The sequence below is a fragment of the Hyaena hyaena genome, unplaced genomic scaffold, assembly GCF_003009895.1.
Source record: "Hyaena hyaena isolate Hyena2069 unplaced genomic scaffold, ASM300989v1 scaffold_665, whole genome shotgun sequence".
Classification (NCBI taxonomy): Eukaryota; Metazoa; Chordata; class Mammalia; order Carnivora; family Hyaenidae; genus Hyaena; species Hyaena hyaena.
The window spans coordinates 480,420-501,769 of record NW_024081300.1 but is presented as its reverse complement, the minus strand read 5'-3'; the positions used below and the strand labels follow the sequence as shown (position 1 = coordinate 501,769).

The following is a 21,350-nucleotide window of genomic DNA, read 5'->3' as shown; positions in this document are numbered from 1 at the left end:
CCAAGGGCTCTGAAGTGTGAGTCATACCAGAAGTGGTCCCTCCTTGAGGGAAGGGAACCAGCCTTTTGTACCCTGTATTAGACAGTAACTGTAGGTTTCCCTACGCAGTGTAAGTTCCTGGGTGTGATGACTTCCATTCAGTCAAAAGTAGTTGTCTAGAGAAAAAGCATCTCTGACCTGTTAGCAGTCAACAGTCACAACAGCAGAGGGAGGAGGAGAGGGCTGTACACTAGCTCAGTAAAGGGGATCTGGTCAGGGGACAGAGTCTACCATAATTACTTTGTCCTTAAAGCATACCTTAAGATTGACACCAGGCTGGTGAATACGAGCACCATGACACATTTTTTTTAACCAAAGCATTGGAATCAGCAGTTCTATGCTGATGCAGCCTTAGAATGAAGACATATAAGTGGATGGATGGATGGATGGATGGATGGATGGACAGACATATAGGAAGAAAGCAAGAGTAGAAGAGCAGAATTTGGCACTTTAAAATATGTCTCCTTGGCAAAGCATCATTTTAGGCTGATTATTTTAAAGAAACTGCAAACACAGGAGAAGCTCAGAAAACTGACTAGAAGTTATTTTGTAAGAGACATTCACATTTATAAGAGAAATTTTCATTTGTGAGGGAGTACAGGAAGAGGATGATGAGCCAATCTCTAGAAACTCTTATCAGTGGAGAAGGCATGGATTTAAATCTGCATGACAACTTTATCCATGTTTCTGTGCTTTTCCTGGCAACCTCCCATAACCAGCTCCCCATCCTCAGCATCTTTTTTTTTTTTTTTTGTCTTTAGCTGAAGATGATATTTAAGGTAATGACTTCAGCCATTTTGGGAAATCACTCAGTTTCCCTGGATCTCTCCTATGTATACAATAGGTATACATGTTATTAACTTTTGTTTGTTTTTCTCCTGTTAACTGTTTCCGGTCAATTTAATTCATAGACCAGCCACAAGAACTGTGATAGGTAGGGTAAAATTTTTGTTCGCAACAAGAGATAGATGCAATGTAGCTTCCAGAATTCACGCTCATAACTCAGAATATAAGTACATTTTAAAACGGGTCTCTGGGTAGCAAATTTTATAAAATGCCAATTGCCAAAGTAAAATTTGCAATTTATCATTTGAAGGCAAGTCATAGTCCCTCCTTCTCCTGCCCCCCATTTCTGTTCACCCACTAGCTCTTCTCTGATAAGTTCTTCTGAAACTGGCAGAGAAACTTGGAACAGTTATCAAAAGCATATCCAAATCATTCTTGAGCACCACAAATGAAAAACATATCCCAATTCTGCAATCAAGGACACTCAACATTTATTGCTAATTTTAATACCAAGCACCTCTAATGATTAATGAATTCAACGATGTTATGCAGGAGACATGGAAGTACCTCATCCTGCTGCACAGGACATAAGTCTGAAGATTAGTATCCCCAACATCTAAATGACTGTCACCACCCACAGAGATACCTCTATTTGTGCTAGTTTCTCAATTATCATGAAACTACTACTATCAGTCTCCTGGGGGTTTGTGATTCAGCTTTGATTACCAAATTCTTGGGACTGTGCTTTCTTCTAAACTTTGCATTTTATCATACTTGAAAAAAGTTAGTAAGGTTGAAGTTGCAACAATTTTCTCCCTACCCCATTGCTCCTTCCTGAAGAATCTCCCCCCCCCCCAAAAAAAAAACCCTGCTTGCCTTGTATACTACATGGTCCTGTCCCTCACCCCAAATTTAGCAATAGAGTCTTGGGTAAACCATACCATCAGTAGGGCTGAGTCAACCATTTTCCCCTCTCTTGACAATTTATGCCAAGAGCAACAGTGTTGGGCACCTGAATTGTGAGGTCAGAATCAGGTTTGGGAAGATATACACACATAAAAAAGCAAAGCAAGATATTTACAGTAAAATGTCAGTGAAATGGAGCCAAGGCACAAAGAGATGCAAAGAGAAGATATAGCGAAGGCTCAGCACGATGATTCAGAAAGTCTTCGAGCTAATTTTCTGGCTCCGAGAGCTTATTTCCCTCTTTGTCTCCCTCATGAGGCCTGACTTACCTCTTGCCTTTTGATAAATCTTATACTTTCCTATTCTACTTTTTCTTTCTAGGCCAGTTTGAATGGGTTGCTGTTCCTTGCAATCAAATGATTTTTGTTTAATTATCTCTGATATACTGAAGAACCCGGATGGAATCTTGTTGTTGTTGCTATTATTATTGTTATTATTATTAATTAGCTCAGCCAAAGCAAATGGGGGAATGCAGCAACTATTTGAAGAATATCTATTGTGTATCTTGTCAGAGACTGGTAACTCTCTCCTCAAGATCCACTCGCTCTCTGTTAGTACAGTTTTGTCGGATGTGACAAACATGCCCCATTAAAAACTACATTTCCCAGCTTTTTTTGCACACAGAATAGCCAGGTGATACAATGATAGCCAATGGGTGTTACACACTGGCCCCCAGAGTCTCCCAGTGGGATTAACCTGCAGTTGCCAACAGTGGTAGCATTTTAAATGTCCTCTAAATAAATAAATAAATAAATAAATAACAAAAAAATAAATATCCTCTCTCTTGCCTTACTTTTCATTCTCATTTTTGCTTCTCCACTCCCTTACCAGTGTTTAGGATTACCTCCCAAACAAACTACAGTAATTCTTATCTCAGTCTGCTTTTGGGGAACTCAAATTAGACAGGAGTTAACTTCCATGAAGCCACCCCTGACTAATGAGGGATAGAAGCCAAGAGATTACTACTTTATCCTTTTGTCCCTGGGGGTGGGGGGGGGGGGGGATGTAGATAGTTCTGAGATGTATTTTGTGAGGCTGGTCAGGAAGTCCCATGAGTTTATGCAACAACCTCTCCCAAGGAGGACCAACTCTATAAAGCACCCTTCAATTATTTTGCCTCCAACTCCATTTCACTCGTCTGGTCTCTTATGCTTGCTCCCTGGTATCACATCCCTATACATTACCTTCAGAGATGTCACATTTGACTTAGGTTTTGCACTCAGGGGAGTCAAATTAGGTTTCTGCATAACTAGGATACTTGGACCATCTCTACAATTCCATACTCTCTCTAAATGGGATGGGTGTGTGATACACAAGGGATTGTACATTCCCAGTTCTTGTCAATATGGCTGACACCACCACCTTGATGGCAGCTGTACCATCATTGCTCTTTAATCTGATTACCATTCTCTTATTGCTCTTATATGTCCAGGTGAATGCTGATGGTACTGTTCATATGGCCATTGTCAAAACGTTACCAGATGACCTTGCTAATCATAGAATAAATGTCTTGGCATGATTTCTTGCTAACTAAACCTTGAAGGAACTGTTTCATTTCTCTGCATCACATAGTACTGAGCAATCTTTGTAGTTTTTACCCTGCTTCCCAAATGAAATGCATAACCTCATTAAAAAATCCTAACTATTATTGTGGGATATTCTTGTGCTGACAAATTAGTGCTAACTTTAACAACCGTCTTCTTGCTTCATATCAGGGACAAATAGGAAATTTTTTTCATTTGTTTCATCTTTTCATTTCAATGTACAAAATGGACGTGTAAACCTATAAAATTCATAAGCACATGAAAATATATAAAATGCATAAAAAGTATAAACTAAAGAACTGGTCAAATTTGGAGAATGCGGCGTCTAATAAATCTTTACAAGTTGTTTTGAAATACTGGCCACCAACTTTATATGATGTTCAATAAATGTAAAAATGAAAGTTCTAAAGAACAGAACCACTTCACAATGAATACATTCTACTACCTAGCAGCCAGTCCCTATCTAAGTTATTTACTAAAGTTCAGCAGCACCCCCGCATTGTAAAACCAGATTGATGGGCTAATTCTCCCCCACTTTGCTGTATAATGTGGTAACCACTAGCTATTTAAAGGTAAATTAATTAAAAATAAATAAAATTTACGACGACACAGTTCGTTAGTTTCAAGTACTTAGTAGCCACATGTAGCTATTAGTGACTACTATATAGGACAGTGAAGATAAAAACCTCTCCATTATTGCAGAATGTTCTGTTGGACAGTCCTACGTTACATAAATACCCAGAATCCTCTCCCATTAGGATTTACCCATTAATTCCTTCGGTTACAAATAATTAAACTGTACTTTTTATGAACAGAATTCTTTCATATCATCTTTGCACATCAACTGGGGAGACCCCAGGCTCTCCTGGTGGCTCGACCCAGACTGTCCCAAAAGTGTCACCAAAGGTTCTTGGTCTTGTCATGAGAAAGAATTCAAGGACAGACACACAACACAGTGGATGAATGACACAAGCAGGAAAGCTGATTAAAACAAGGTACACTCTCTAGGACTGAGAAAAAGAGAGAAAGAACACCCTGGTGGGGGTGGGGGGGAGGAGTTCTATCTTTTCCTGACAGTTGTTAATTAAAGGGTGGAATATTCATTACTTGGAGATAGGAATGCAGGGTTCTCCGTGTTTTCTTCCTAATTTGGTCAGGTGTCTCCTGGCACCCACCATCTTGGGCCTATCTGGTTTGATCTGCTTTCTTGTGGAGTGCTGCCAGGACAGGTCTCTCACTTCCCCAATAGTTGGCCATGACTGCCTCATTGCTGGCCTCCAGGTATCCTGTTAGAATCTAACTGCTTACTCGAAGAATACAAGCCACTGCCCCCATTCCATTAAGGTTTTAGCCCAAGAATAGTCCCTATATTTCTATGCTTTTGACACCTAGTGCAAAAAAAAAAAATCATCTTATCTGAAGAAAGGCAAAAATGACCTGTGGACTCATTGATTACATTATTTCAAACACCAAGTTAGGATTAATTTCTGAACACCAAAGTTCTCATTCATCCATCAGACAAATGGCTCATGAAAATCTCTTGTGTAGGAAGAGAGCTCGGTCAGGTCCTTGCGGGTGCCAGGACAGAGCCCCCGGGATGCCAGGATGCGGTGGTGCAGTGGGGACAACTGCAGACAGTGGGCCATGTCCAGAATTCAGCCATGCTTTGTTCATTCTGCAAAGGATGGCTCTTACAATGTTTGAAAAATGGAAGACACTTCTTCCATTAAAACTTCCCCAGGATAGCACTAAGCTCCTTATTTCTGTTTCCTCCAGAAAGGTGGAAATATCTGGAAACTTTGGGTCTGTGGTCCCACTTAAGAACTGGCTGGCAAAGCAGATGCTCCTATAAGCAGAAGTCCATTTTCCAGGGTGCCCAATACCTCTTGTTGCGAGTGTTGCCTCTTATGAGTGCCTGCTTCCTGCTTCCTCACACATTATCTGCCTGTACCCCCTCACCACCCCCACCCCCCGCAGACCTGGTTTGCATTCCAGCCCCAACATTTACCAATAGGCGTCAGGCATCATATTCTTCAAATGCAAGCGAACCAACATGGGAGAAGAAACTGGTATCTCCCAAAACAAATCAATAAAACAAAAGATAGAAAATCTCAAGGATCTTTACATTTTTATAAGCTGATGGGGATCAGTTAAAGAGTGAAGGTAGGAAGCATCCAGTCCCATGGCTCTTTCTAAGAATTTCCATCATTTGCCTAGACAACTGTGGTTCTAATTTATACAAATAGGATAAAGAGAAGACCAAATAAAATAAGATCAAAAATAAGATCAATTCAAAGCAAATCAAAACTATCCTTTACTTTATTGTTTCATCAAGTGGATTTCAAAAAAAGAAAACACTTAAAGAAAAGAACTTGACTTTGAACTGCAGAGTACTTAAGAATTTTGCTCTGCCTGCCCATCACAGAATGCACCTTGATAGGGGAAGTTTTTTCCCTGATAGGTACAAATTGTCTGGCTAAATGGTGGGGCTTGTTTTCAGATATAACCTTGGTTCACTTACAGCTATGGACAGCACACCTGCTGGCCAGGATGGTTCTTCCTGTTAGGGATCTGGTCCCTGGGAAAGAATCAGAATTTTCATCCCTCTTACTGCTAGGTTAAGCACACAAGGTCTTTTTTAAGCACAGAAGACTTGGGTTCAAATTTCAGCTGTTCTATGATCTACTGTACACAATTAATCATTACTTTTTTTAAAGTTTATTTACTTATTTTGAGAGAGACAGGGACAGCATTAGTCGGGGGTGGAGGGGATGCAGAGAGAGAGGGGGAAAGAGAGAGAATCCCAAGCAGGCTCTGCACTGCCAGTACAGAACCCAATAACGGGCTCGAACCCATGAAGCCATGAGATCATGACCTGAGCTGAAAGCAAGAGTCAGACACTTGACTGACTGACCCATGCAGGCAACCCAAACATTACTTGTTTTTCTAAGAGTTATTTCCTTTAAACATGGGAAAATAATAATGCATACATTCTAAAAGAGCTGTTAGAATTAAATGGCATAACATGTAGAAGGCATTTCACACAGTGCCTAGAGCTCAATAAGTATACAGTGAATGCTAACAGCTGTTATTTTAATTCACAGGGAGGCCAAGGTGGCCCAAAATAGTCGTATGTAAGGCAGAGGCAGAGTGCATCCATAATGTTGATGCTGTTGATGATAGCAAGTGTGGTCAGGAACGTGATCCAAGAAAAAGAGGACATAAATGCCCTTGGCATCAGGCAGCTGCTGAATTTATTTTACTTTATCAAAGGGGAATTCTATAATCTCAAGCTAGATATGCCCCAGGATTCCTCATATAGTATAGGGACACTGTCCACTCTGCCTCTCCCTCAAAAGAACTGTTAAAGTTCTAAGTGTCTCGGGGCGCCTGAGTTGCTCAGTCGGTTGGATGGCTGACTTCGGCTCAGGTCATGATCTCACGGTTCTTGGTTCGAGCCCTGTGTCAGGCTCTGTGCTGACAGCCAGCTCAGAGCTTGGAGCCTGCTTCAGATTCTATGTCTCCCTCTCTCTCTTTCTGCCCCTCCCCTGCTCACACTGTCTCTCTCTCTCTCTCTCAGAAATAAATAAAACATTAAAAAATTAAAAAAAAAAAGTTCTAAGTGTCCCAAACCTGAAGAAGGTATGGTATAAATTTGTATTCATGAGTCACTACATATATATACATGAGTTTCACATTTCAGAAAAGTACTGAGCACTTATGAGTATCATTTAAAGTAAAATAATAATAAGTTACTTGTGATAGATAAGTTTAATATTAACAACATAAATAAAATGCAAACTGAATAGTAAATTTATATTATAAAACTACTCATATTATAAAGGATTTATAACAATAGTAATTATCTTTGGCATTCTAAAAATTATATAAATCTGTTCTTATATAATGAAACAGAGAAAGAATGGCTTAGTATTTCCCTTTCTGCCCAAGACAGAGTATAGCAATCTAACTAATTTCCAAATGGTGAAGTAGTACAATGACCTAGAAAGATTAAGGCGGCAGCTTATTCAAGCCTACGTGAATAGCACCATGAATTTGGCACCCTCAGCCACTGCTTTACAAATCCATTCTGTTCATTAAAGTATTTCCAAAAGAAAATAAAAATATATATGATCTTATGAAAAAATGGGCAATTTCTTTGCATAATTAAGTAAATACTCAGTCAAGATTTCACTTTCACCTATAAAACTGGAAAACATTTAATGATATTGTGTACACTGGTGCCACCTCATTGGAGGACAATTGTTTCAAATACCTTAAAAACATATAACCTTTTGAACCAGAAGTTCTACGTCTAGAAATTAAGCAAGTAATAACAGGAGTACACTAACCAGTTACTTTGAAGGAGGGACTGGTTCTTGGGAGGTTAAAAGTATTACAAAGATACATTGGAAAAGTACTGAAACTAAAAACAGGTTAAATAATTTCCAGGACAGGCATACAGTATCATGTACAGTCATAGAAATTATGGACAAAGACATTTTATCTAGTGACATGGAAATACACACATATATATTAAGGGGAACAAAACAGGAAATAAAAGAGTGCCTACCTATCTGTTATGGGTTGAATTGGGTCCATCCTGTCTTCCCTCCAAGATTCATATGTTGAGGTCCTTTTTTCTTGTACCTCAGAATGTGGCCTTATTTGGGAACAGGGTCATTGCAGATGTAATTAGTTAAGATGAAGTTATACTGCAGTTGGATGGGCTGTAATGCCTTATGATTGGTGTCATATAAAAAGGGGGAAATTTGGACACAGTCACAGAAGAGAATACCATGTGAAAAGAGAGGCTAAAATCAAGGCAACATATCATCTACAAGCCAAGGAACACCAAAGATTGTTAACAAACTGCCAGAAACTAGGAGAGAGGTACAGAATGGATTGTCCATTGAGACTCCTAGAAGGAACCCACCCTCTCCATACTTTTGTCTTGGACTTCTACCATCCAGAACTAGAAGACCACAAATTTCTGTTGTTTAAGCTACCCAGTTTGTGGTGCTTTGTAATGAATGGCAGCCCTACCAAACTAATATATCATTTTTGTAGGAAAAAAGATACATGAACATAAAAATGTTTGAAAGTATACTTTTTCAAAATATCAGTGTTATCTCTCAGCAGAAGGACATTGGATAGTTTTTATTTACTAATGTTTTTTTATTTTAAATAAACATATTACTTATGTATAAAATAGCTCTAAATAACATGTCAAAAAAAATCCACCCAGAATATACATATTCTCAGTATGTTTGAATCATGGCAGGCAGAGAAGAGGCAGGGGGTCATACAGACATGGCTTGAAATCCTCCTTTGGTCATTTACTTATTTTGTGTACAGGTGAGCCTTATAAGGTCATTCACTGTAAGGTATTAATGAAATTGTGTACATATGTAGGTAGCACTGACATATACAGCCTGACACATAGCAAGAGATCATTTCTTTCTTTTTTTGTTAAATTTTTTAATGTTTATTTATTCTTGAGAGAGAGAGCACGAGCAGGGGAGGAGCAGAGAGGGAGGGAGACACAGAATCTGAAACAGGGTCTAGGCTCCAAGCTGTCAGCGTAGAGCCTGACACGGGGCTTGAACCCACCAACTGACTGAGCCATCTAGGGGCCCCACAAGAGATCATTTCTTTACAGCCATTGCAGTAAACTCCCGCTATTTATGAGAGTTTTGTCCTCTTTTAAAACAAAGAAGTATGTTATTTCTTTTGCAAAACAGCTTCACAAATTCATGGTCACCTTGCCAAAGCCTGTAGGCAGCCTGGGGCCCGAATGTGTCTGGAACACTGATGTAGGACTTGTCAGTCCAGTCTAATCATTCTTTCCTTGCCAACCTCACCTGCCAAATTATACTATCCCACTGAAACTCGTTTGGGTTATACAGACCTGATCTTTATGGCCTTTAATATAAAGAATCCATGTGTGCAGGTATGGGAGGGAGGAAAAATATCTAGGAATGTCTAGAAAAAACTTCACACTTGTGAATTCTCCAATTTAGTATTTCTACACATTGGTGGTAAAACAAATTATGGAGGAAAGAAGGAAAGAAAATAAGTATGTATGGAATGCTTGCTATGTGCCATTACTCTTTGTAAATGTTATCTCATTTAATGAACACAGTAATTCTGCCTGCTAATTACCATGATTTTCACTGATATAAATATGAAAGGACCTGAGAGGTTAAGTAATACATCTAAGGTCACAGAGCTTCTCAGTCATAGGGCTAACAGTCAAACCCAAGTATTCTTTGTGTTACCAAAGGAGGGAAATGTAGCAAGCAAAGCCAGACATTAAAAGACACACACAAATCAGTCTGCAATTTAAAATAATTTTAAAAGGAGAAAAAGTATAATATTTACACCTTAAATTTACCTACTGTGGCTGGTAAACGTCGTGGCTTCCCATAAAATAGCTACAATTTAATACCACTAACAATTTCATACATATTCTTTTTTTTAACCAATGAAGTAAATGTCTTGTAAGATAAATTTCAAATTCATATACAATAATCATGCTTTTGCTTTCAACTGTTTCTTAAGTAGAATTTGTAATGTTATTCTGGCAACAAAAGTTCTTACATAAATTCTAGTAGAGGATTATGAAACATGCAAATAAGTCTCCCCCTTTCCTCAAACAACTGCAGCTAGAGATGAACATTAAAGGTATCGCATCAGGCATTGCCCATATAGGAAAGATTCCCCAGATACCTAAGGTTTAGTGTTCTAGATTCAGGGTTAGTCAATATTTATTGAGCCCGCTGATAGGAATTTCATGCATTTCATCTTATTCCACAGCATTGTGTTAGGGATATTATCCTCATTTTATATCTCAAGGAGATGAAGAGAATTGTTCAAAGTTTTTTAGCCAGTAATTCATTTTCATCTTTTAAACATATTTTTGCTATAGGTAAAAATCCCTAGAAATTGGAAGTTCAGCAAAACTGGTTTACCCACGAACACATCCAAGTTCTGTGATTGAGCTCAAGCCTGTGGCTGTAAGTGAGCATACTCTAAGTCATCATGATAATCCCTACTTATCCAGCTATACAGTTTTCCAGTTTAAATATATCCTGGGATTGCCATTCTTCACTCACATCATGGGTTCCTACCTAGTCATTTCCTCGTATTGCTCTTTCTTTCAATCTAACCCTTCTGCCTTCTCAGTTCTTTTGGATCCCAGCTTCAGGAAGGAGCCCAGGGGGAATGCCAACTGTCTATCAGGTGCAGGCAAAACCATCAGGTGAATTAAGGGCATGAAAGCACAGCCAGGCAGTCTCATGGTAGACCAGATGGATATGTGAGCACTTCTTGTTAAAGCCATAGGGGGTATGCCTTCTTATTTGGCACACAAATCCTTCAAAATAACAAATCCAAAGAATGGCAGCTCATATACACACATACACACAAGGGGAAGACAAAATTCATTTGCTCCTTCTGCCTCCAGGATGGAGCCTTTGACTTGAGTAATTTATCAGGCATCAAAGAAGAATTTAAGTGTTCACCTCTTGCTAAATATCCAAATCCTTTCTGAATTCTACAGAACTCTTCATAGGTATGTTTTCACAACACAGTCCTGAACTTGGATTTCTTTGTACGATAGATCAGTGAATAAAAATTGTTAGAGGGGCGCCTGGGTGGCTCAGTCGGTTGAGCGTCCAACTTCGGCTCAGGTCATGATATCACAGTTCCTGAGTTCAGGCCCTCTATTGGGTTATGTGCTGACAGCTCAGAGCCCGGAGCCTGCTTGGGATTCTGTGTCTCCTTCTCTCTATATATCTCTCCTCTTCTGTATCCCTCTCCTACTTGTCTATCTCAAAATTAAATATTAAAAAAATTTTTTTAAAAGGAGTTATTACTTGGTCCTTCAAAGGTGATTGTGAGATTAAATGAAATGATACACGTATAGCACTTAGTAAAGTGCTTGACTCTATGTATTAGTACTCATATTACTTGTGTCTATTTTATGATTATCTCACAATCAATGTTCTCACAATGGAGAGATAATAGAAACAAAAATAATATGGCAATAATAAATTGAGCAAACTTCATGTTTATACAGTGCTAGAAATGTTAAATGCATTTATAGGTAACATATCATCATGTTTCACAATCTCTTCCTTAGTTGCAGTTAGGGAGCCTTAGGATGGACCAGACACTGTGCTGAAGGTTTTGCAAACATCGTCTCACTTAATCCTTATGGCGACCGAAAGACATGGGTCTGATGCTCTCCTTTGATGCCTGCAGACCGTGAGGAACAGCATGATTACACAGTCACCTCCACTTCCCATGGCTGGAAAGAAGAGCCAGTTGTCCAGCATAAAACACATGCCAAAGGCCAGCTTCCTTCAAGCCCCATGCTGCCTTTTTCCATGGTGTGTCTATCTTACCAATCAACTCCTCTCCTCCCTTCCCTCAAACAAACAGCACATAATACACCAGGCAAGCCAATGACTCTTCCATGAGCAAATATTCAGGACAAAAAATTTAAGTGGGATAAGAATAGCAAACTACAAACAAACAAAACACATTAGTGCATTTTGGTTTGCCACCACATGAATAAGCACAAGAACTAATTCATGTGGTAATTAATGTAGTCTTCTACCATTAAGGGTTAGAGCTCTATTAACCTACCAATATGTGAATAAAGGATGAAGTGCATGTGTTTGAGGAAATACGTTTTCCTTCACAAATGGATTATCTTGTTTTTAATGTTTTTATTTATTTCTGAGAGAGAGAGAGGCAGTGTGAGCAGGGGAGGGTCAGAGAGAGAGAGCGAGACACAGAATCCCAAGCAGGCTCCAGGCTCTGAGCTAGCTGCCAGCACAGAGCCCGACGTGGGGCTCGAACCCACCAACTGCAAGATCATGACCCGAGCCGAAGTCAGATGCTAAACCGACTGAGCCACTCAGGCCCCCCCACAAATGGATTATCTAATCACAGACAAGACCTCATCATTCCTTTAAAGAAGAGGTGATGAGCAAGAAAGCATAAAGTCTGGAGCCCTGTGAGCTGAAGAGTCAAAGGTACACCTTCTCGAATAACATTACCAACGTGAATCCACCAAATGATCTCATCATAGAGAATTCCAGGAAGGCTGGCCCAGGTATCAAAGACATAATATCTTCTCCTTGACAAAACTGCCAGCGCTACCTTAATGGAAGGTGTATTCATAAAACAAGTCATGTACTCTTCCACTAGACACGTAAAACTCTTAATGCCTAATATGCTCCGGAATTCAAGAATTATCTCTCCCACTCTTCCCCTGAAGGAACAATGTGGGGAGACATGTTTTGAGTCTCATGATCCTTTTCATTCAGGCTACAAGTGACAGAGCCAGCAGTGGGCATTTGATCTATGGAGAGCCAATCCATAGCCTGCAATGGCCTGGGGCAGATAGCTGTGTCCGCACTGAAAGAATTACTAGCTGAGCCAATCACATCTCTTCTCTTAGGACATTAGATTAGAATCAGGGAGAGAACGAGCTAAATGGGAAGAGATAGGGAACACACAGAAAGGTGAAGCAGGGCAGTGGTCAAAACACAATAATGGCACCATTCTTGGCAAGGCATTTGTACTCATTGCCTTGAACCCGAGACACGAGACCTGGGCCTGTTTCCTTCCTCACACTTTTGTTTTGTTTAGGTTATTGCTCTCCCACTTTTATTGCTGTAAGAGTTCACCTCCTTCATTGTACGGTGAGTATGCCTACAACTGCTGGCTTTAATAGTTGAGTCAGCCTATGTGAGTTACTCTCCTCCACAACCGAAAGTAATAGCTTGACAATTAAGTCCTTAGGATTCCTCTTCACAGTGAAAATCAAGAAGGGGAATTTATACCACATCCAATGTGTTCTCAAGGATTCATTTATTCAGTCTCTATTCTCTTTCCTTCCCCTCTTCCCCACTCTTTCCTCAACTAATACTTACTGAGCACCTACCACCTGATGTTTTGATTTGTAAACATCCCTGGAGTTGTCCTTACTATGTGTCAAGCACTGTGTTGACACTTAGAATGTACTGATGAACAAGATGAACAACGTCCTTGTCTTCATGGAGCATTGAGTCTGGCTGGGAAGCTAAAATGCAAACAAGTCATTAAAGAATGTGGCACTGGGTGGCTCAATAGGGTAAGCACCCAACTCTTGATTTCAGTTTGGGTCATGAAGGATGGGGCACTGGGTGGCTCAATAGGGTAAGCGTCTAACTCTTGATTTCAGTTTGGCTCATGATTTCATGGTTTGTGGGTTCAAGCCCCGTGTTGGGCTCTGCACTGACAGTGTGGAGCCTGGTTGTGATTCTCTCTCTCCCCCTCTCTCTGCCCCTCGCCCACTCATTCTGTCTCTGTTTCTCTCTCTCCTAAAATAAATAAACTTTTTTAAAAATCTGAAAAAAAAAAAAAAAAGGAGAAGAATGTGCTTGGGGAGCCAGCTGGAGGCTGACTTCTTCCAGTGGAAACTGCCTGCTCAGAGAGGTCCGGATCCCAAAAGAAGTGACATCTAAGCCGACATTTGAAGGGATAAGAGGAATTTGACAGCTAAATAGGGCTGGGTTAGAAGAGAAAGGTAGGATTTCATGAAGAGGGAGAGACATGTGCAAAAGTCCATCAGATCAGCAAGAAGCCATCACCAAAACATCTAAGAAATGTGAAATATGTACAGAGTAAGAAACTGGATTTCAGTATGAGAGACTGGAGGGAGGTTGGTTGGGAAGGACTCAGTCACTCATGGAGAGAGATCAGGCTCTCAGCCCACACTTTATGCCTCCACCTTCATGCTAGATCAGTTACCTTATGCTGCCCAGAGTCATTGAGATTGGAAAGAAGTATTACTTTATCATGACCATCATCATGATTACAATTATCTTTACTTTCAGAGGACATTTAATAGTTTACAAAGTTTTTTACATGCTTGATCTCATTTAAAATTTACAACACTATGAGAAAAAAAGGGGTACTATCCCCAATATTCAGGTGAGGAAACTGAGGTTCTCAAAGAAAGGATACAGTAATAGAATAAACAAGAATAATTACAAATACAGTCAAAGTCAAATGTATGCCTGCAGAAGATGAAGACTCAAAAGAAAGTCATGGTTCTCTACACATATTCCTTAGGGACTATTTTTTTTTCTATTTACACGTGACCTTCTTTTCTTTTCTTTTTTAAGTTTATTTATTTTGAGAGTGTGTATGTGTGTGTGTGGAGAGAGAGAGAGAGAGAGAGAGAGAATCCCAAGCAGGCTCTGCACTATCACCCCAAGGCTGACTTGGGATTCAATCTCAAGTGAAATCATGACCTGAGCCAAAATTGAGAATCAGACACTTAACCAACTGAGCTACCCAGGGGACCTTTTTTTACCCCCCACCCCTTACCTGGATCAGAAAGAGATATAAATCCTCTGGGGAACAGAGAACTAAGAACAAAGTCTCTACTTGAGCACGAAGGCAGGATCCCTACCCTGGGAGACTCCCAAGTGCCAGGTGTAGCTGGGTAGTCCTGAGGTTGATCCTATGAGGGCCTTTATCTACAACCTGGAGAATTCCGGTGGATACCTACAACTCTTCCAAACATAAGCACTGTCTGTGGATAAGCCCCTCAGCAAAACAACTCAGGAGAACCAATGGCCTGCAATTCTTTCAAGAGACCTTTACTTGTAGGTTCAACACTGGCCCCTCTGCACTGTTCTTTGAAATGCAAATACTGCAAGGGCAAGGCCCTGGAGAATCACTAATGCAATGGTAAAAACAAAAAACAAAACAAAACAAAGAAACCCCAACCAGGACAGCCTGGTGTACAGATAGAGACACTTAAAGAGGTACATGCAAGGTGAAAACACAGATTTTCTACTTCTGAATTGTGCCAAGATTCCAACTCGCAAGAGGCTTCCATAATGTTCTAAATTACCTTCCAATGGATTTCTACTTTCTCCTTTTTCATCATCGCCAGAATCACCCAAATCATTATCATCATTATCCTCATCATCACCACCTTTATAATTTGTTGAGCGCTTTTTATAGTCCAGGCACTATGTCTGCAAGGTGGTTTACTTTCATGAAGTCATTTAATCATTATGGCAACCCTTTGAAGTAGGAATCATTATCAATCCAACTTATAAATGAGAAAAAATAAAGTCTAGGGAAGTTAAATACATTGTCCCAGGTCACCATGCTAGTAAAAAATAAAATCAGGATTCAAATCCATAAGTAACATTTTTCTCTGTTTTTCTGTTTTTGTGGGGCCAAACACCAACTGTCTTAATAAACTTGCAAATGCATTAAGTGATGAATCCATTAGCATACTGGGGAGTTGCTCTTTTATGAAAAGTGTATTTATTGATTCATATTCCAATCGCACAGGATTTTGTCACTAATTGAGAGGCTAGAAAAGTTATAATTAAATCCACATTAATGTAGCTCTGAAATTACATCAGACCCTCAATGACAGATTGCTGCTCATAATTTAAATAACTTGCATGTTAGAATTCCCTCTCTTGTTTATACTTAGGAAAAAGAGAAAGAGTTGTCTGACTCATGCACATAGATTTTTTTAAGAAAATTGAAAAAAAAAAAAAAAGGCCATAACATGAGATTACATTTTTGGCTTTATAATCACAGTTTTTTCTATGTATTTTAAATGAAGAGATACTAATTTTTAATTAGAACCTATTCTATCTTAATAACCAACAGAAAATAAAACAATATAAAAGACAACTGATGTCTGTTGTATTTGTCTCTAAATGCAAACCCTCCTTGGCATTTTCAGAAAAAGCTTCAAAAATATATCTTAGTGGGTGAGATAAACTCTGCAAATAGGATAGTATCTGCCTTTAAACATTTCTTTGAGGATTAGGGATAAGGTACAGCAGGTGCCTACCACACTGATGAAAGTAGAAAAGTGTAGCATTTAAGAGAATACAGATGGGAGTGAGAAGGCTCAAATCTTGGCATTGCCATTTCCCACAATTTTGTTCTTGATGAGTTAGTTAACATCCCTGAGCTTCATGGTGAAATGGAAATGTTAGTCATACAGATTTTGACACGGTAATGTATTGAAAGCACTGAAATATACTGCCTCACGTGAAGTCTGCATGAGAAAGGTAGCTCTTGCTCTTTTTCTCATTAAGTGTTTAAAATGGTGATATATTATGTTAATTACATATTGTTTTAGTAATCATATTATTGCTTTATTTTGTTACTATCAATAACACTATTATAAACGCTAATATCCAGTAAGCAGAATGATGTTTGACGTTTGTTTGGAAAACATGGTTGAGAACTTAGGGATGAAGTTTTTGCAAAGCAGGTGCCTTCATTTCATGAAGGAGTAGCCCCTCCAGTTCATCTATCAGGAACACTGCATCTCTGGATTGGCTGGCTTCCTTTGGGAAGGCAGAGAGGAAAAGCAGAATGGGAATGTGAAGTCCTGGATTGTTGCAGAAATGGTATAGCAAAATGTGAGATGGATGTCAAAGATTAAGAATTAGAGGAACCAAGCAATTTGACCTAGCAGCTATTTCTACAGGGATAGACTCTGGACTAGCGGCATTTTGCTGTTGGAAGACTGTGTCAAATATCATTTGTAGAGTTGAAGTCCTTTTGATGCCCTGACAATCTACTCTAATTCTGGATGATGGAGATGTGTTGGGGTCTGCCACATTCTAGTATATATAAATCCACAAGTGTATATCCAGGGCCTTATAAATAGTAGAGGGAAGAAAGAATGTACTGACAATACTTAAAAAAAAAAAAAAAAAAAAAGACCAAAGTCCTACTGGTAAAGAACTGAAGTAGCACAGTAAGAGTGATCAGTGGAAGGCAGGATTCTACTAACTTAGTTTTTCAGAGTCAGTCTGAGAAATGGGGTAAATGTAATTTTTTTTTTTTACCACTTCCAAACGAAAGTTTAAGAGATTTGCTGGATCTATTCTATCATCAGGGGATAAATGAAACAGACCACTGGAATTGCTGCTATGTCCTGAATTTTGGGTTTGACTCAAAAGATAGTGAGAAGTCCTTGACCTCATTTAAGTAGATATTAAGAATTGGAAGTTTTGCTTCAAAGTCTTTGAAATTGGCTAAAGCTTTTCCCTGAAGGCTTAACTTTATACATTATTTAAACTTTAAATCTACTATATCCATGAGCCTTTCCTAAGCAAAGAGACATAATTAAAGTGTATGTTTCCTCCGCAGGTTGTAAGTCCAAAATCAGAGCATGTCTTTAGAAGTAATACAACTTCATATGGCCAATCCATAGGAAATTACTCAGAACATAAGTTATTTTAAAAATTACAGTTGTACACAACTGTAGACAGATGATATACCTGTGGCTCTTCCTACTTCACATAGCTTCCCTTCATCCTCTCTTCTCTCCTCATTGCACCTCAAATTACACTCTTTGGAAAAAAATCAATTTTAACAGTTCAGTGGTACACATCTATGCTTTTCACTATGCTCAGACAAATCTGTCTCTCTTTCTCTCTCTCACACACACAACTATATTTCCCTTCTTCTATTTTTACAAAAATAGTAGTATACTCTATGCGTTATTTTGAAATCTGATTGAATAAATTGTTGACTAAAAGAATGAAAGCTATTTTTCCCCTTGAATAATTTATCAAATATTAAGAATAAACCCATTTCTTTTGCACTTGACAATCCTATCAAAGACAATTACATATACTGACCTTGAGGTCAATACATATTAATTTAACTCATTCTTTTTAATGGCAGTATAATATTTCACAACATACATGAATCATACACTAACGATTTTCCTATGAATGGACTTATCATTTCCAGTTCTTTCCTCTACAAATGATGTTGCAGTCAATGTCCTTGATCATATATCTTTGTATACACTTTTATTTATACATACTGAAAAACAAAAGGATCATAGTGCAAAATTTTTAAGGAGTAGCAACTTTAAAGCTGCTTTCCATAGAAAAGGAGAAAGTGGGGTATTATTAGTGCTTTGTCATGATCAATTTATACCTTTTGCTGATCACATACTGCTTACCAAGTACTATGAAAGGCACTAGTGGGGAACACAGAGACAAACAGAACAAATTTCCTGTCAAAGAAATCAACACTCTGTTTCATTGTCACTTTCTCCTACAGAAAAAGATGCCTCAGAGAGATACCTCATACCAATGCACACAGGTAACATAGATTTTCCTTTTCTCTCTTCGCTTTGTTAAACTTGCTCAGTAACTAACCTTCTTCTATCTCTCTGCTTTCACCTCTCTACCTTAGCTCTTTCAAAAAATAGATCAACTAACTTCTCTGACTTTTTAAGTTCTAGTTTGGTTTGGTTTGTATTTTTTGTCCCTTTTCAGGCTCTCTTCCACAAATGAGAATCTAATAACTGATCACCAAGCATAAACTCTTCCACCTTATAGCCTTAGGGGCCTAAAAGAGAGGAAAGACTGTAAATATTTTAGGTGTAATAAATATTTTGTTAATCCTTTCTCTCTCCCTTTCTCTTTTCTTCTTCCTCCCTCTCTCTCTCTCTGTCTCTCCCTCCCTCCCTCCCTCTCTCTCTCTCTCTCTCACACACACACACACACACACACCATATCTAGAAAAAAACAACTGTAATGCAGTGTGATAAATTCTCACAAATAAAATGTAATGGAATCCCATTACAAAGAACGGGTTGAATCATTCTATTTGGGGTAGAGTAAAAGGAAAGGAGTCAATATGAGAGATAGCTTAGGTTAAAAGACAAACACTATTTCTTGGCTTGGGGTGTGAGGACAAAGGGAAACTTAAAGGTATAAAGTGCTTTTGAGTTTTGGAGGGAACCTGGATAGCTTAGGGTAGTGGTCCTTTGACTTCAAAGTACATAGGAATTACCTAGGGTGCTTGTTTAAAATGCAGATTCCTGGGAACCCATCTTCTCAATATTGTGAGTTCTCGTCCAGAAATCTGCTTTTTAAACCAATTTATCCAGGTTCACTGTACTTTTGAAATATACTGGTAGAGGCTGTGTGGAGAGTAGTGACATGAAACAATGCTGTCACAGGACTGAAAAGAATACAAATTTATGTGTCCAATAAATGACAAGGTGAGACAATCAGAGATACCAGAAAATGATGTCAACTCTTCAAATTTTGTTTTGAGAGACAACAGCTTGGCAATGGAGTTCTCATTTTGATCAAAAACCCTTGCTCTTCCACGGAGAATGTTTACTGGATGGCTGAATCAATGAATGTGGGCAGAGTCCTGAGAAAGCTGACCGGAAGTTTCACAGACCATGAGCTCTGCTTGGTTTCTTTAACCTGGCTGTAAGGAAAACGGTTTTATAATGGCCATCCTGAATCCCTAGGTCAAGCCTTCCAAACGCTGTCATGATGTATGTCAAATTTATATATTCCTGCACTTTTATGCAGGTCCACAAACAAGGCACATGTGATTACTCTGTGGATCATCATGTCAACACACACAGTTGTGTAGCCAAAGCCACACACTAGCCCTTGGCTTCAAGATCAGGGAGGACGGGACATGCTCTTACATAATTTCCCAGCTAGTCAGTGGTGGGGCCTGTGATTAATGCTACGTGACGGGCTTTGAACTTTCTGTTCAGATGGGTCCGCTTGCCTTTCAGAGCTCCTAGCAAGAGGGAAAGTGCGACCTGCAGATTTCACTCTCAATAACCATCATCTAAGCCAACACCAACATTGCTCTGTGGCCCCGTGGGTAACTGTTTCTGTGCCTCACTGCTTGTCAACAGACAGGCAGCCAAGGGGCTGTCAGAGTGTTTTTTTAAAAGGGGATAAAACAGAAGAGTAACAAAACTTCGGAGAGCCTGCTGGCTGAAGAAAGGTATACCAAGAAGGCTGAGGGCATGTGTGCGTGTGTGTGTGTGGGGGGGGGGGTTCATTAGAGCCCTGGAGGAGTGGTCAGGGTAGAGAAATTACACCGTGGAAGGAAGGACTCCTGCTCTCTCTACCAACAGCATTCGCAGCCTGGAAGCGCCTCGCTGGAGCTCCCGCAGGATAACTGACCACAGGGCTTCCCGCATCCCAGTCCGGGCGCAGAGCGATCTCAGTGCTGAGCAACTTGTGAGCTTGGCCAAGTGGAGGCCCAGCCTTCAGAGAGTCCCTCGTCTCCAGCCTTCACCACCACCCTCCCTCTGCCCCCCGCAGAAGTGCAGGTGAGGCCCGGAGCCCATCCCGAGGCTCCCCCATCTGCTCCCCTTGCCACCTCTCCATCTCCCGGGGACGCTCCCGACAGCAGCCCCTGCGCGTGCGATCGGGAGGTGAGATGACACCTCGGAGCGCCTGCAAAAGCCCGTCCGCACTCCCGTGGCCAAGCTGGGTCCCTCCAGAACGACACCTGCCGAGTGGGAGGTCGCAGGCGCGGGGCCGAACTCCGGGCTGGCGGCGGAAGCCAACGCTGGGCGCCCTTCGCGACCTCTCGGCACCTGACGGCTCGCCGCCCGGCCCCCTCCCCGCACACAGCCCGCACTCACCAGCTCCAGGGCTCGCAGGAAGGCAAGGGGCTCCTTCAGCGCCCGGAACGTGCCCGCAGAGGCCAGCTTTGGACGGGCCAGATGAGAGAGAGAGAAAGAGAGAGGGTGAGGAGGGGGCTGAGGCGCCTATCAGGACCGCGGGGGGCCCCCCCAGCCCAGGTCCGCGCTACCTGACTCACGGGGTCCATCGCTCGCCCGCGCGCGGTCCTCTCCCAGTCGGGAGATGAAGTTCGGGGGACGCCGCCGCGTCGTCCTCGGGGCCACGAACCGGAGGGGCGAGGCTCGGGGCGTGCAGGCGCCGCGGGGGCCGGGGAGAGCGGGCCCGGCGCGGGCTGGCTACCGCTCCGCCGGCCGTGCGCTCCGCGGAGCTGCGAGCCCGAGCTGCGAGCCGAAGCAGGGGGGCGGCGGGGAGGGGGAGAGGCGGCGGGGGGGGGGGAGCGCCCGGGGAGGGCCGCCATTGGCCAGCTGCCTCCGGGAGGGGGAGCGGGGGGCGGGCGAGGCCGGGAGCCTGGCTCCGCTCCTCC

The 21,350-nt window shown here is 40.9% G+C and overlaps 1 protein-coding gene across 2 annotated transcripts in view; it reads right to left on the bottom strand.

Annotated features, from left to right (window-relative positions):
* The window catches only part of SYNPR (synaptoporin), a 312,054-nt gene extending 290,846 nt beyond the window's left edge, over positions 1-21,208 (bottom strand). Inside the window, exons 1-2 of one of the 2 annotated variants that reach the window (XM_039217091.1) lie at positions 20,997-21,208; positions 20,827-20,892 (exon numbers count right to left, since the gene is read on the bottom strand). In XM_039217091.1, the coding sequence (XP_039073022.1) occupies positions 20,827-20,892; positions 20,997-21,014 (84 nt within the window). In that variant the 5' untranslated portion in view covers positions 21,015-21,208. The remainder of the gene's footprint in view (positions 1-20,826; positions 20,893-20,996) is intronic. The other variant, XM_039217092.1, reaches the window with a different exon arrangement.
* Between the last annotated feature and the right edge of the window lie 142 nt (positions 21,209-21,350).